We start from the raw sequence: 17,085 nt of genomic DNA on the forward strand, positions 1-17,085 counted from the left end.
TTGTACTGTGTTTATAGATTAAGAAATGAAAAAAAGAAGAATAGAAAAATAGAAAAAATTAAAGCAATGAACAAAAAAAAATAGGTGGGGGAAAGGGAAATAGNGGACATAGGAAGGGGGGGGTGTTTAATAAATAAAAACAATAAAATAAAATAGTGGTAGAAAATAAGTTGAAAATCAGCATGCACCCACAGTTAAACACATCTGAATCAAGGTGTTTTCTCAGGTGAAAAATATTCAGACGATATATAGATGAGTGTCGGGCAGAGCTAACTTTGAACATGCTGTCTTTGATCTCCTATCACATCCCAAATGTGTGGACTAGTTATGGCAGAGTGATGAGCCTCAAAGGGAGAGTCGTAACATCAAAAGTGTCAGCGAGAGTTGAAGCTCAGGGGTCAGCGGTGACATCATTAAGTCCGTCACACCAGGATAAGCGCTTGGCCTGCATCGTTTGCATGTGAGCAAGCTTACAAAAGCTCTGCAAGAAACCTTTTTGCTCAAGTGAACCGGTCATCAATATTGTCAGTTGAATGTGTTTGGCAAAGTCTCAGCTCGCGTTGGCACATGCTGATGTCATCACTCAAATCTCGCCAATAAATTGTTTCTTGTCTAAGCCGGACGGATGTCCTTATTCACAAGTTTCTGCTCTTTCCCTCAATGACATTGAGGATGTAAGAGGAGGAAAAGACACTGGTGTCACAGCAGTCAAGTGGAAGATGTTTTTAAGGAAGTTGTCAGCAATTTCATGTTTTTTTATAAGATGAAGACTGGCAGTAGTCGAAATATGTTGGCTTCTTTAGTGATTTAGCCACTATGATAAAAGCTTTTTAACAAAATTCCTCCTTGTTTTTCACATTTTTGGAGTGCCTGGATTCCCTTCCTGTTTATCTTTTTGGTTCCCGTTTTCACCCGACAGAAATTTTTGACCTACGTTTGATCATAGCGCACAAAGCAACCAGTCATCTCTCTCTTTTTCCAAGTTGTCAAATAAGTTGAACTATGGTTGGGACAAGAGTCATGACGCAGAGTAACAGGAAGAAGTCAATATCACTTCAGCAACTGCTCTTCTAGGGAACCGTTTATTATTTTATCTGCCATAAAATGAGACAAAGAGTCTACTGTCATGCTGGCAGCACTTTGGGGCATAAACATGCTTTGAGCTTAATACTAATATCAGCTGAACATTTGTAATTTTAACCTGATAATGGCACTAAATAAAAAAAGTTAGGGGGCCACCATAGTTACTGCAATTCATCCTTTAATCAACACAAATGTATGTACCAATTTTCATTTCAATGCTATCCATCTCCAATTGTTAAGGCATTTCACTAAAAACGAAATACATGTTGGCGCAAAGGAAGTCCTGAGATCATTAAAAAAGGCTTCATCCTCTGCTGACCTTGAAAGTGTTTACTAAATTTGACACCAATCCCTTCTATTAGCTGTTAAGATATTTCACCGGATTAGTCAGTCACATCATTGTGTTAATGTTAGTCTGTTAGTCTCAAACTAGTCAAACCCTCTTCTTACATACAATGAAAAATGATCAGCTTTTGTGTTATTAAACTTTACATTTCCAAACACAAAAGCGATGAGACTTAAGTTTTCCTCTTTTTCTTCCATGGCTGTGAGACAAAAGCCTGAGAAATAAGTCCATAGTACTGACGTTTTGTATTTTTTTAGTCCCAGTTCAGTGGTCAATACCATACTTGGGTTTATTTTGGTTTTAATTTTATAGCCAAGTTCCTTCCTTGGAAATACACGTGCAGGCCATGTTGTTGTAGCGGCATTTTGTGGCATTACTCATGCAGTATTTCCTGATTTACCACTTCTATCTGCACTATCGGAATGAAAGGAACATCCATTCAAAAGTGCTTGTAATGCACTTTTATGTCATTATTTCATGTTGTAACTCAAAATTGAATGTAAGATGTTGTTAAGTCCTGTTTCTGCTGCAATAAACAAGACAATTCCTCTGTATAAACACACTGTGTGGTGTTTTAAGTCAAGCGGCCGACTTGATTTCGGAGGCTTTCCCATTTACAGCAAAGGTAGTAGTTCCACATGCAGACACTCCCACATTGCATTTCTCTTTTACATCATTGTTTTGTTCTGCTTGCTGAGCTGCTTAACTGGAACTGGGAAGTGTTAACAGTGTATTATGCAACCTGAGACTTTTGTTGGAAAGGAGGAGAGTTTCAATTTCAATGCAGAGAAGCCTACAGGTCAAAAAGTGACTTCTAAGCACCTAGAAAAGCAGCTACAGAATCGCTGGGACTGATCTTCAGCCACAACACCAGCAGATGCTTTAGCCAAGGGGCAATAATGCAGCATGCTATAAAATTCAGTTTGAATTCATTTTTAAGATAATTTAGTTACTTCAGATGATGTCACCTATTCTGGGTTCTATCTCGGAGCCTGGATTTCTTTGATGCTAGTATGCTCTGGTAAACATATAGCATTGGAAAACGGTAAAACCAGAGTTGCACTGATACCTAAAGAATAAAGGCTTTACCATCTGTCAAATACAATTTCTCCAAATCTAGTTTAAAAACCATCACCCAGCACCACTGGAGTGCAGTTAAAAAAAGGCTTTTCTACGTTGCATCTCTGCTCCATGTTCGTTGTTGACATACATTTGTAATGTCCCATTCCTGAGTCTGAAAAAAACTGGGCCAAATGTCACATTGAGATAATTCTGGTGCAGCTAAGATAAATCTTTTGATTTTTCAGTTACATAGAACATCGACGGTCAGGTTTCATTCCTCACATTAGACGAGTCAGGGCATGTTGGTTAAGCACTTTTGGGTTGTAACATCCCGATTTTCACTGACACGGCAGACGACTTTTAAGTCTTGCACTGTGGATGCATCTCTTTCTGTTGTGACACTAAACCATTTGGAGAGCGGGACAGCTGATGCAGATATTGGCAGCAAGGCTGAAACTACTCTGATAGAGGTCGTGAGTGACATATTTGGAGGCACTGTTGCATTTGGCAATGGACTTGGAACAGTGATATCAAGATTGCTGTTTTTATGCAGGCTCAAGGTGAGCGAAATGCTGTCGAAGCAAGTTCACAAATTCACAAGCCGTCACACTGACCCAGACCTTACCAAGACAACCACAAGAAATAACGATGACCAAAGAAAGTTAACTCAATCTAGGTTGATAAATAGCACTACAGGTAAGAAGAAAAACATTTATTTTTTGTTAGGCTGAACTGTTTGTTTGAGATATTTCTCAAATGCTCTCTCTAGAGCCAGTATTACTGAGATCAATTCAACTCATTTCCACTTGTTGCTTTTTGATAATGGCTTATTGTTTGTTGCTAACAAGCCCCCAGGAAGTGCGTCAGGATCTGATGCAAATTTTAAATAGTGGAATTACACCATCTGAGTTGGTCATATGATGCCCGTGGGCACAGAAAGACTTGTCCAGTTGACTTACATCAGGAAAGAGACATCTGTAAATCAGTGGATAATTTCTTGTGAGCATTAAAACACCTGCGAAAAGACCCATCTCACTACCTAGACTTAAGCCACTCAGTTCATTAACATTTGGAAAGTCTAAAAGAGCCACAAGTTTAAATTTTTAGACCGCCATTCAAGCTAGCGAAACACTAAACCGGAAGTCAGTCGCTCCACCGATGGAAGTTACCCTCTCGGGGACACTTGGCTGTTGAAAGTCTCTAGTGCGCTTGCTTCATGGGCCGGTAGATCTGGGTATTTTATACCCGAAAAAGAGCTTTTTTTCATGAGCCAATGAGCACCTCTCATAGGAATGAACGCCTCCATGGCTGTATCCAGACTTTCTTTAATACATCCACGGTAGCTGTAATTTCCATGTAGGCATATACACAAAAATGACAAAACATAATTGCAGATTTACTCCTGGGCGGCCCTTATCTTTATGTCTTACAATTAAAACGTCCACTTGGACAGAACAAGTAGACTTGTCGTGAGTTTTGCTCCTTTGATAAAATTCTCAGGCAACAGCCAAAGCAGAACGTGGATCCATGGACCTGAACATGAAGCTAAACTTCACAGAGTACAGACAATAAAAACTAATCGCAGGAAATACTGAAGTAACTGCTGCTCCAATCAATTTGATTTAAAGAGCTACCATGCAACCATGACCGAGAAAAAGTCCTTATATTACTGAGGACACATGCAATAAAGCTTTGAAGAGATGTATCTGCTTACCCGTCTCGACCTTTGCTGACAATCTTGACTTCAAAGTAGTAGATCCCACAGGCAGCAGGGATCGGGTGTGTGGCTCGCACCGATGCTGCGTCCTTGTGGTTCTTACCATGTCCTGCAAGAGACGATATAAAATGCGTACATGAGCAGTATGGTAACATGTGAGGAGCAAGACCTCTGGAAAATGCATTCTCAATGTTTGTCGTGGCAGTGAGCTGAGAACTAAACCGACAGTTGATGAGGTGACATTAGCCTGCTTCCAGTTTTATCTCTGTAGCTAAACTGAGCTTTAGGTTAACATTGGGCCCGTGTTTGATTGCTGATTTTCCACAAAGGCTGGTACAGCAGACAAACAGTTTCACCACCATGTTTGGTTGTTGGCTAAGTTTAATTCCCAAACCATCTGAGGAAAAGCCGTCAGAAAGATCCTACATTTGTGCATTCAACAGCCCTTGTTTACACCAACTGGGTGTTTAGCATCTTCATAACTGTAGAGTCTAGCAAATCTAACTGCAGCTTTACACTTTGAAACTCATTGTCAGTTGCTGAAGTGGAAAATGAATGTCTTTCCCCTAATTTTATCATCTGAGTCAACAAATACCAGTTCTAGCGCTGGTAAATTGTATATAGTGGTAAAGTGCAAGTTAAAGAAAACAGAGCCTCTGTATGAGCCACAGCATCACACTGGTGGGGTCACTTGTCAGCCGTGTGACAATACTCTGCTGGGGCCGTGACTTCACTGAACGACTGTGCTTTCATGAGCTTTTGTTTTTTATCCTCGGGCCTATGTTTGATGAACAAGCTCCTCTTTGTCATACTTAACGTTTTAGGATATCTTATCAATCCAAATATCACGTTTAACAGTTTGACCTGATGCACTTGGACATGATCAGTTATGAACAGAAAAAACTATGACTTTACTATGATGAGATTGGGGCTTTTTTGTCTCTATGTGTAAAGATGTAAGATCTTTATATCAAACACACACAAATATACAGATGGCGCACATTATACACAATCAATGGTAAAGATGTCAGCAAAAGGGTCAAAGGTCTCACGTATTGTCTGTGGACCAATTACAACAAAGTACAACAGTCATTACTGGCTGTCATTCTATATTCAGATGGCTGCTTATGCAATCCCTCGGGCCACGAGAGAGAGAGCGAGAGAGAGACGACCATGCTCAGTACTGTGTTGTATAACTCCAGTAAACATGTGCATCTCTTTCTGTTCCATGTAATCACGCCACTGACTGAGTTCATCCGTCCTGATAGAGTCACTGTGAACTCTGTGTGAGTTTGTATGTGCATGTATGAAATGTAGATCGGCTGTAACCTTAAACGAAGCAGCTGGCTGTCAGCAGACACCTTGAGGCTGTTGCTCTGTGTGTGTGTGTGTGTGTGTTTTAAAGACAGACAGGGCATGCAAATTCTAACTACTAACAGACAGCAAGCTGGGAACATACAGGAAATAGAATAATAACAAATACGCTAACTGACTGAAACTGAGCTCACTGTTACGATCTATATTTAACTATTACATACTTCTCCTTTTTTTTTATGTAACATTTACACTCATAGTGATTTTTTCACTCATGCATCATCATCACACCATGTACAGCTAATGTTTACAGGAGACAAATGTCATGCGGTAGTTCCCTGAAACAGTGATACTCAATTTACAGTCTGCAGGCAAACCATTTTCTAATTCACAATAAAAATAAAATGATTCACACTTGGAACTGTTTTTGTATTGTCAGTACACAGTGCATCCAACAGCATCAAAATAGAGCTTGTTTATCAGAAAAAGTGCTATAGGAGGATCCCCCGCACCCTCCGACAGAGGTCATAATTAAGCCACAAATGTCCTAAAATCTGAGAAATGTCCTAAAATCCTAGAAATTGTTGATATAATTCAACTCCTACTAGTGGAAATGTTTGTTATCTACATTGTTCTTTCATTGTAGACATCATGAATGAAATTGTATAACAATATTTTTCTGACTTTAATTATTGGCACAGTCACAAATACATAGATAAGACTGAACATTTTGATTTGTGTTAAATGAATTGTAAACCTCTTTAATTACAACTGCTACTAGCTACTAAATTACATTATAGATATGTTTGTTTGAAAGTGTAACTAGTCAAAGAAATTGTTGATATCTACAATTTCTAATAACTCGACTGGTTTAATGTTAAAAGGGCTTGCTATAATAATAGTAAATTCTGCCCCCTCTACGACTCAACATATCTCCCTCCGTGTCTTCATGTGACCAACATGCCTGTGCATGTGTTTGTGTTCGATTGTCCGCTCTAGTGGTTGCAGCAACATTCACGACATCTATTTTTAGCTGCTCCTCGTGAAAATGAGTCGTCAGTAGGCCAACAGGTCTCTTTGCAACTGCATAGAGGGAGAGGAGAAAGGTCTACTACTTTTAACAACACCTACCACCCCATAAATGACAATCCTACATTTAGAATTTCGTGTTTTAAAAAAAGGAAGCCAAAAACGATTACATCATGAAGGATTTCCAAATTGTCAGGTGACTGGGAGAGAGGTGTTTTAGCGCAGAGGTATCCAACTGGTAGGTTTGTAATAAAACACACTTCATTTTGAAGTACAGTGAATTTCTGGCACAAAGTTTTTATTTTCAAGTGTCATATCCAACTGTAGAGTGAGTAAATAACAGACAGCTGATTAACAGAGACAGCAAACTAGCTTGACTGCATGGCCAAACGTTAGTATGACAATAAATATATAAAACTGCGTGGACCTTGAACCAATGACGAAGGAAAAATCTGGGCCCTGTGGCTGGACCAGCACTGGTTTAGAGACATAAATCTTCAACTACAACAATATCAGCAAGTACTACCAGAGCTCCGATTGTAACATTAACATAAAAATACAAAACTTTTGACCTGAAATATATTGTCACCTGAAAAACAGCAATGGTACAACAGGATCGCACCTTTCCCAAAACCAATGTCCACACTCATGGAGGCACAAGCTGCATTTTCACTTACTGTTCAAGGCGGGAATATCTGCCACCACGCCATTCTGTATATAACCTCCAATTAAAGAAAGGGGGGACAGAGCGCTCTCGCCTCTGAGCTGAGACAGGAGGTAGTAACAGCCCTGAAAGAGGTCTGTGTAAAACATAAAGACACAAGCACTTGACCATGTAAAGCAAGAGTGTGATGTTTTTACCGCATGCTTAGGCGTGAAAACCGCTGCAGATTTAAAGAGCAGCTGTGAGAATAGCGGCTAATTCAAAAGACGAAGAACAGTGGCCGAAATGTCAGCAAACTGGGAAACCAATAAGATTCAGTGGCTCCTTATCCTCCGAGCAGAGGACAAGATCAGCCGCCATATAAGAGACAAGAAAAATGATTGTATCGACATGTTAGATGTTATGTCATTGTTATTGTTTACGAAGTGCTGCCGACACGTATATTATATGTCATGCTAGAGGTGGACGCTCGTGTTTTTAACGTCATGCCCGTCATGGCTCTTTTGATCGCGGGATGGCGCAATGCAGTGTATAATCACACACTGGAGTGGGATGATGTCGCCATCATTTGGTTCTGTGTAAAAGTGCAGGGCCGTTATAAAGGAGGGGACTTCATCGCAGCCCTAATGAGCGATCTCAGACTTTGTGGCGTGTTTCGGATAAGTCCATGAGGGCTTAGAGCCATCCCGCTGTCAAATTGTTCATTTCATGAGAGCTCTCTAACAGACACTCTGAGCGTACTATGCACACTTTCCGCAAGCCTGCCAGAGGGAATAACCAACAATTCATGGCACTGTGACGTTAAACACAGGGTTACCAGGGGAAGCCCTGAAGCATTAAAAAAACTGGAATTACTGCCAGTTGCACTTACAGTTTGGATCTGTGTCTGTGTAAACATGGATACTTCACACACATCTACAACCGGGCAGCACAAAAGATCTATACAATCAGCACAGTTTCAAGATCAGCATCGCCAACTCACTCTTTCCGCTCCTGAGTCACGGTGTTAAATAATGGCCAGAAAAGTGTTTTTGCAAAACATTCTGACATCACAGAGAACTTGACCTTTGACCTTTTGGATATAAAATTTCATCACTTAATTACTGTATCTTATCAGACATTTGTGTGAAATTTCGTCATAATAAGCATATGAATTCTTGAGTTACAGCCAAAAACAACTTTGAACTTTTGAACATTGACCACCAAATTCTAATCTGTTCATTATTGAGTGCAAGTGGACATTGGTGCCAAATTTGAGGAAACTCTCTCGGCCTTCTTGAGATATTCACAAGAATAAGACAGGTGAAAAGTCACAGTGGCCTTGACCTTAGTCCACCAAAATTGAATTAGTTCATCTTTGAGTTCAAGCGGTCGTTTGTGCCAAATTTGAAAAAATCCCTCAGTGTTCTTAAAATATTACATTTGCAAGAATGAAACAGAGGTCACAGTGACCTTTACCTTTGACCTATGACCACCAAAATCTAATCAGTTTATCACAGAGTCCAAGTGGATGTTTTTGCCAACACTGAGGAAATTCCCTCAAGGCGTTCTTGACATATCACATTCATACATAAAACAGTGACAGTAAGTTGAAACTATAAACCCTGAGACTGAAAAACTAGTGACATCATTAAAAAAAGGAACTAGCACTGAAAAACGACAGACATGGAAAAAAAAAAACTTAAGATTTAAATTAAAAAATACTTCAGAATTTATAAAATAACATAATGCAACAAGATAAAAAGATTGTAAGATTGTCTTTTTTTAATGACTTTAATTTTTTAGTGTAATTTTGCCTAATCTTTATTTCAGTGCCAATTCAGCTTTTTCACATACAAATGCCTCATTGCCTCAAAAGTTTCCTTTTTCAGTTCAGGTTTTGTTTTCAATGACAGATCATATTTTCAATGCCAACATTTACTGTAACTGTTTTGGCCCCATACATTCACAAGAATGGGACGGACATGCACAGACATAAGGACTGACAACCTGATAAGACAAAGCCTCTGGCCACAACAGGCTCACATTTGCCTGTGTGCATGCCTAAGTTTACACAGAGACACAGCATTAAGAAAGGTTTAATATTGTGCATAAAACAATACATTAGAGAAATGCAAGCATTAGGCTATATTACAAACTTATTTATTCATCAGCCATTTCATTTAACATTAATATTGCTGATGACAAAATCGCATACATTGATTATTTGGCAATTTCTCCTCATCCACTCTAAAAGGTAAGAGCCTGGAAATCCAGGACCGACCCCTAATTGCCTTGACAGTGAAGAAGGTATAAACCTTAAAATATTAGTAACAAACCCTCAACTGCATCATACGCAAGATGTTTGGCTTTTTCAAAAAAAAGATGGCTTAATGCAAAAAAAGTGCTATTCCAATCATAACATTTTAAGCCAGCCCCTCACACTCAAGCACTTACCAGGTGACGTCATTTAAGTCAGTGAGGGTTCAGGACTTAGGCTTCAGGGTGGAGATTGGGATTGGGCCATCAAACCTCTCCACCAGAGGTCAAGGGTCAAAGGTTCATGTCCTGTTTTAACCCACTGAACAGTGAGGCCTTAATTGCTTACTAAGAAACCAGTAATCCCACTCCAGGTTCTAGCACTGACCACAAGTAAGGGGGGGCGGCAAAATCTATCAGTTAAGTAACAGCAAGTACAACAAAGGCCACAGCGCCACAATGTCATCTGCCTCTGAACAGCACCATGTGATCAATAAAGAGGAGAGCGATCACGTAGGAATTAGACGACAAGTTAATAATGTCTACAAGTACATCAACAAAGAATGTATGTACAAACGCAAATCACTGCAATTGAAATGACACAGTTTTGCTTGTTTTTTTCACCTGACGCCTGCTTCACACACAAACCCTCCCATCTCAGTACCAAGCAAACTCTGGCCAAAGTGCACAAAAGATGACAACCCCTTGTTTTGGATGCCAACATTGTGTGATGAACTGTAAAATCTGTTAGTGAAACACAGACTCTGACATTTGTTAAGTTGCCAAATTACGTCAGCTCAAGAACAGTTTCAGACTTCTCTTTATTTTATTTTTTTTAAGATCTGAAAACAAATTGTCAAAGTTTATATTTAGGTCTGGCTTTGTGGCCACACAGTGCAGGGCTACATGCAGTACTGCCACTTACAGTCAGCACTCACAGTGCAGAGCTTAGGAACAGTTTTTCCCCAAAAACAGTAGGTATGTGCCACACAAATAATTAGCCTGGGAACCAAACGAATCTGCCAGCTCATGTTTTATTTGCCCTGGCAGATACATCTGGTCCTGCTCCCGTTCAAACAGATTTCCATCCAACATGCTCTGCTTCAGGCCTATCACAACCATTTAATTAATATGGGGTTCAATACAACGTTTAAAAACTTGTGGAGCCTTTAATGCAAAATACATGATGACGTCATTTTTGGCTCACAGTCCCTCGCACCAGGGACACAACTGCAAGCATCAAACTACCATAGGAGCACCTTTAACCCTGTGAAACCTGGATCAACTTCACTTTTCTTGTGCAACATTTAGACACCTTTCACAGGTAATTAAAGCTTTGAACCCTGGGCAAATTGGTTTGATTTACTTCAAAAATAATAGAAAATTTGAAAAAAAAATTAATAAAGCTAGGAAAAATGTACAGTTATTATTATTATTCTAAAGTGCTTTTCCCCAGTTATTTTCCATTTTTTTATTTGCTTTGCTTTTTATTTTATTTTCCTTTTTTGTAGCCTAATTTTCTTGTCATTTTTTTTTTTTTTTGAGTTACTTCTCTAGTTGGTCATTGCTTTCCTACCATGATTTAAAAGAAATCAAGACAATTTGCGCAGGTTTCAAAGGGTTAAGACATTTTTGAAAACAACCAATATGGTTGCAGCTGATGTGGAACTTTCCGTTTAGGTACCAATTTCAAATTCTGATGGCAAAAACTGAAACACTCATTCACCGAAATATTGATGCCATCACAGCTCATCTCTGCACGCCTATTATGTTTGTAACCGTCTGCAGCTCAGCTCTGCATCACGTTTTGGTGCTCTGATTGGTTGTAGGCCTATCCATCTATAGCCATAATGCGTTTTGGAAAACAAAAATAAATGTAAAGACTTGTTTGCAATTAGTCCTGCAATGCCAGGTTAACAAGCAATCCCAACAACTGAAACATAATGAACATCAAGAAAAAAAGGTTTATAGGTCTGCCCAAAACTGACAAACATCGTAGCCTCTTACAAATGTAAGTGCCTGGTTAGCAGTGTTTACACCTTATTGTTCAGACTGTAATTGTTAGATATATTAAGCATTTCTGACAGCTGCTATGTCTCACACTTGTCAAAAAGCGACAACAGATCAGTGGCAATGTGGCTGCAAAGCGACCATCTCTGGCAGTTGCATCTTGACAAAATCACATACTAAATGGTTTGTGTGTCCTGGGGCATACAGTCATTTGACAGGCTGTGGGAGGAGGAACATTAAGTGGGTGCTCTTTATATCATAAGAAACACTTAAGGGGGAGATGGGTCACCTTCTCAGGTCAAAAATAAACTCATCATTGGTATAAAAATTAAAAATGTAATCCCGTGATAACAAAATTGATGGCCTTGAGGTACATATTGGCGTTTTTTTTATGTTTATTATAAGAGAGATCACTTTTTTTGTGCTACTTTTGGATTTACAAGTATTTAAACCTTTGACACTAACAAATTGGATAGATTTCTTTCAAAAGCATGAAAAAAGGGCAATGTGCACCTAAGAAATTACAGGAAATTAGTAGATTCATTAAAAAGAAAAATGTAAATGCTTGGGGGAAAAAAGAACAAGCTAGGGGGAAAACATATTTATAATTATTATAATTCAAATTATCTTATAAAACAATTATAATTCGTTTTTTTCCATGTCATTGCTTTGTGGTTATTTTTTAGTTTTTTGTCATTATTTCTTTTCTTAATTTCCAGGCAACTTTCTTGTACTTTTTACTAACTTCTTGTTATGTTTTGGGTAATTTCTTCTTTCGTTGCTCATTTTGAAAAAAATCAAGCCATTATGCTCAGGTTTCAAAGGGTTCAAGGAGCAGTGTTTGAAATGAACTTGGATGAGTCCGAGGTGTCCTGAAGGGGCAGTTTTGGGATTATGGGCCACTGGAGCTGTTACTATGAGCAATTAGGTCCTTGTATAACTGGACCAAAAGCTTTGTCCTCAACATTGGCACTCTGTCAAGCGTTTTCTCTGTAGATGACTCCATTGTGCGCTGTCATTCTGGTTGTGATTGTCAAGGACAGAATTTTAGGGCACAGCCAAGGATTGGAGGAAGTCCAGTCGTCATTGGTGACCTCAGGATTGCATGTCAGATTTTTTTCAGGTGATTTCATTCTGTTAGCTTTTTCAGGCTGTGACCTACATCACTTGGGGAGGTTTGCCCCAGAGTGTGAAGTGGATGGGATGGGGGTCAGCACCTCATGGTTCATGTCAGGAGAAGGTGAATAATACCCACAAGTGCAGAATCTTAAAGCTGCATTAATTGATTTTTTTGGCCCCTTGGGGGGAGTGCAACAAGATGGAATCTCAACAGCGGCACATTACTGACCTTAAAAGTTGTTTTGGCAAAAGTGTTATCTGATAGTTTCTTAACTTTCTTTGCCATTGCACAAAAAACCCGCTAACACTCACTAACACTTGGTTTTTTAATGCAATGGGAAATTGTACAATGAGCATGCACACCTGGGTCAAATGACCCTGCAGTAGTCATGGGTATTTATCGCCTCCAGCTCCTATCGGCATTCATGAAAACACACCACCAGGGTGAACTTAGCTAATATAAACTAATTTACCAGCGAGATGACACACCGCCTCTAGAGCCAATTTTTAAATCTCCCCTGGTGGGTTTCACGCATAACACGTTTTCAAAAACGTCTCACTCACCCCACTCACTGTCACGTCTTACCAGCTTTACATTTCACACAAACCTCGTTTGAGCGCTTGTTTTTACCACCGTTCCGGACGCAGAGGCGAAACAACTCCGCCCTCCCTTTCTGCAAATGTAAGTTATATACAGAATGGCGAGGCAGAACGACAGCGCAGTATTCCCGCCTTGAGAAGGCAATGTAAACGCAGCTTAAGTTAAAGGCTGTCAACTTTAACTTCATAACTTAGCTTTGTAGAAATGGTTATATCTTAACATAAATGAAATTGTTAGCAACATGACAGTAAAGATTAGCTAATATCATAAACTATATATCATCTCAGACCAGATAATCAAACTTTAAAGTTGCTTCAATGCCATTTCTGTTTACCTTGGAAATTATTGACTCAACGGCAGCCTGTTGTTTCCTGGAGTCTTGGTTGCAAGGCAACCAGTACAGTCTCCAGGAAGTTATTGTGTCAAACCAAAAAATACTCAAACAACATGAAACCACAACATGTCCTTTTTACTATTTAAAGATGTCTGCTCATTTCCAGTCAAATTATGGATGATCAAAAGATTAAATGAATGCTAGTGATTCTAAGTTTAACCATCTAATTATTAATTTATACTTAAAGAAGCAAAAAAAAGGGTTGGGTGATATATAAAATATACTCGAGGTATCGTGGCTTGTTCAACATCGTGTTATATATAAAATGACTATATTGCGACCATCGAGTATAAATTGTCACTTCGTTTTTACAAACCACCAGCATTTCGGTTCTCTTGCTCTCTTCTGGACACACACAAACAAGAAACGGCTTTTGCAGAGCTCCAGACTGTGACTATTTAGTTACGCTTTGCAACCATGGAGCACCACTATGACTTGCAAATAGCATTAATATATGATCTGGACAGCTGTTAGTTTGTTTCCAGCTTACAGTGAATAAATCATCACGTTTAACGGCTCTGCAGTAACAGTCTAACTTAATGAGTGGTAATGGCGGACGTGTAAGCAGGGGAGGTGTGTGTTTGTACCTGCAGAGCTCTGATCATGACTATTTAGTCACATTTTTTGACCATGGAGCACCAGTGCAACCTACAAATATTAATATATCGACTAGATAGTGGTTTGTTTGTTGCTCGCTCAGTGTGATTGAATCCTCACATCTAAAGGCGCCATGGTATCTGATTAACTGTCTGCTAACACTAACATCCAACTATTGACTATTAGCTTCAAGTCCACAGCGAAAACATTGATGCTTCCAGCCTGAGATGAGCCAGATCCTTTAAAATAAAAGCACCATGGGTCCCTCTTTGATTTATTTAATTATGATATTACTTTTTATAATTTAATTGTAAAAGAGATTTATTTAACTTCCTTATAACTGTATTTTATTAAACTTTCTTATAACAGCAGTGTATTCAACTTTATTATATGACAGTAGCTACTTTATTTAACTGCAACTGCAGTTCATTCGATAATTTTGTATTTTAGTAGTTAACATTAGTTTAAAGGACATTTAAAAATATCGAGATATATATTGTGTATCGTGATATAGCCTAAAAATATTGCAATATTATTTTAAAGCCATATCATCCAGCCCTACTATAAGATATACTACAGTACATTACAGAATGCTTTACTGCCTTCATAATTGTATCTCTACCTGTAAAGCAACTGTATCTGTCTTTCCAACCCTTAAAGCCTATTAAAAGAACAATGATATCATCTTTTCATCAGAATAATGCATAGAAATCCATCATGGACCAACGTGCTACAGTTTTTGTAAAAAAAAAAAAATATATAACATTGCTCATTGGTGTGTTCATAAGCCATAAGTCAATGTGTTTGTTTATGTGATGCAGTGTTTATTTATGTACCCATCTGTTGAGACTGGTTATATTACTCTTCCTGTACACAACAGGAGCAGGTAGACACTGTGTGGCCTTGAACAGAGAAAACTGGCACACTGGTCAAAATAGCATTCAAACCACAAGGGTAAGGGAACGGAGCAGGAGCTGGAACTACCAGGAGGAGAATTATCCTGCACACTCCAGAATGGGCCTATTTATATATCATCCCTGAACAATTGTGCAGTGTCACTCAATCTGTGCACTTTTCATAGACATAAAGACTCAATGCCCTACATAACAGCACCATGACATGACGTGTCATCTCCAGACAAACATGGGCCCATTCATCATTCTGTACCAATGTCATAGCTTTGACAACTGCATTTGTAACTCAAGCCAGAGTGGCAGGATCTCAATACACCTGATTCTAATGAAAGGCAAGACGAAAAATCCTTTAGTCACTACTCTTCAACAGAGGTCATCAGGGAGCTCAATAGCATTCACCAAAAAAATGCAATTTAAAACCACTGATAAACAGAATGTAGGCTTATATTAACCGTTCGAAACCTGAGAAAAAAACAATTTGATTTCTTTCAAAAACATGGGGAAAAGGCATGAAGCAACTTGGCAAGAAATGTCCCGACACTGCATGAAATTAGATTTACAAAATTATTTTTTAAAACCTAAGGAAAAAAAGAAAACAGGTAGACTAACCTAACTTTTAGTCTACCAACTTTTAACTAACTTTGACCAATTTGCACACTTGTTTTTATGTATATGTATATAGTATATCTTTAAAAAAAAGTTTTAGCATTTAGTATTTAGTAATTTTGTATAAGTTTTAAAGTATATTCTTTATATTGTATAATCTATAGATAATCTATAGATATACATCTCATTCTTACAGCATATGCTATGGTTTATTTTTCTAGTGATATTCTCTTCTGGTGTGATGTGTGTATCGCTGTGTTTTTACTGCTCCAGATCAATGCCTTTATGATCTGCTGCTGTAGCAAAATAAATTCCTGGCTATATCAGTCTATCAATCCATCCATCCATTGAAAAACTATTTATAATTATCATAATTAAATATTTAGAATTATGTTACAGAATGATTATAATTTTTAAGCACTTTTTCCCTAGTCATATTTGCTTAGGGGTGTTTCTTCATTTTGCTTTTACTTTCTTTTACTTTCTCTCTTTTTTGGGTGGGGTGGAGGGGTGTTATTTAAAATAATGTTCAGGAGATTTTCATGTATTTTTTTACTAATTTTTCAACTTAGGATCAAGAAAAGAAAAGAAAAACTTGATTTTTTAATATCATAATTACATATTTAAATTTATGTAATGGAATTATCATTTGAAGCACTTTTTTCAAGTGTCATTTGCTTTGTTTTCATTTTTGTCTGTTTTGTTTTTACTATCTTTATCGGTTTCATTTTGTTTTTGTATTGTTTTTAACTAATTTTCAGGAATTTCTGGTGTAATTTTTACTAATTTCTTGATAATTTAGTGGTATTTACTTCTTCTGTTCCTCATCCTCTATTTTTGAAAGCAATATGCTCAGGTTTCAAAGGGTTACTTTTGACCACCTTTCCACATCAACAGCAGGGCCCTGATCCATTATGCATCACATAATCTGTGAGTTATATCTGGCTATCTGCCTGGAAGTCTTGATTTTTTAACAAATAATAGGCCTTCCCTGCTATTCACAAACAGCAGGACCATTACTACGTACGTGCCAAATAAGCTTTTCAAAATGGGTTACACAGCCTGCCTGCATCCTCTCATCCTCTGCATGTTTCACTGATGTAAACAGCCAGCAGGGCCCAAAGTGGCCTTGCAATGCCTCTGTGGGGATTTTTCAGAGCCTCAGATGCAGGGCTAGCTCGCCTGGTGTTGGAGAGGGGAGGGGGGCTGCCCTGACGCGTCGCCTGACGAAAAATAAGAACAGGACTTCACTCAGTCACCTTGTTTTGATTTAGGAACTGGATGTTTAAAATAATCCAGCGGATAGGCCTGGTGGTCTCAACTGACGATATATTAGCCATCCGAGTAAGTGACTAATTGCACCGTCTGATGCGTAAAGTTGCTGTTGTTGT

At 38.5% G+C, this 17,085-nt stretch overlaps 1 protein-coding gene across 1 annotated transcript in view; it reads right to left on the reverse strand.

Moving 5' to 3' along the window:
• ranbp10 (RAN binding protein 10) overlaps positions 1–17,085 on the reverse strand; it is a 47,818-nt gene that overhangs the window by 29,440 nt on the left and 1,293 nt on the right. Inside the window, exon 2 of the mRNA XM_042496123.1 lies at positions 4,206–4,317. Coding sequence (XP_042352057.1) covers positions 4,206–4,317 — 112 coding nt within the window. The remainder of the gene's footprint in view (positions 1–4,205; positions 4,318–17,085) is intronic.

The sequence above is a fragment of the Plectropomus leopardus genome, chromosome 11 (assembly GCF_008729295.1).
Source record: "Plectropomus leopardus isolate mb chromosome 11, YSFRI_Pleo_2.0, whole genome shotgun sequence".
NCBI lineage: Eukaryota > Metazoa > Chordata > Actinopteri > Perciformes > Serranidae > Plectropomus > Plectropomus leopardus.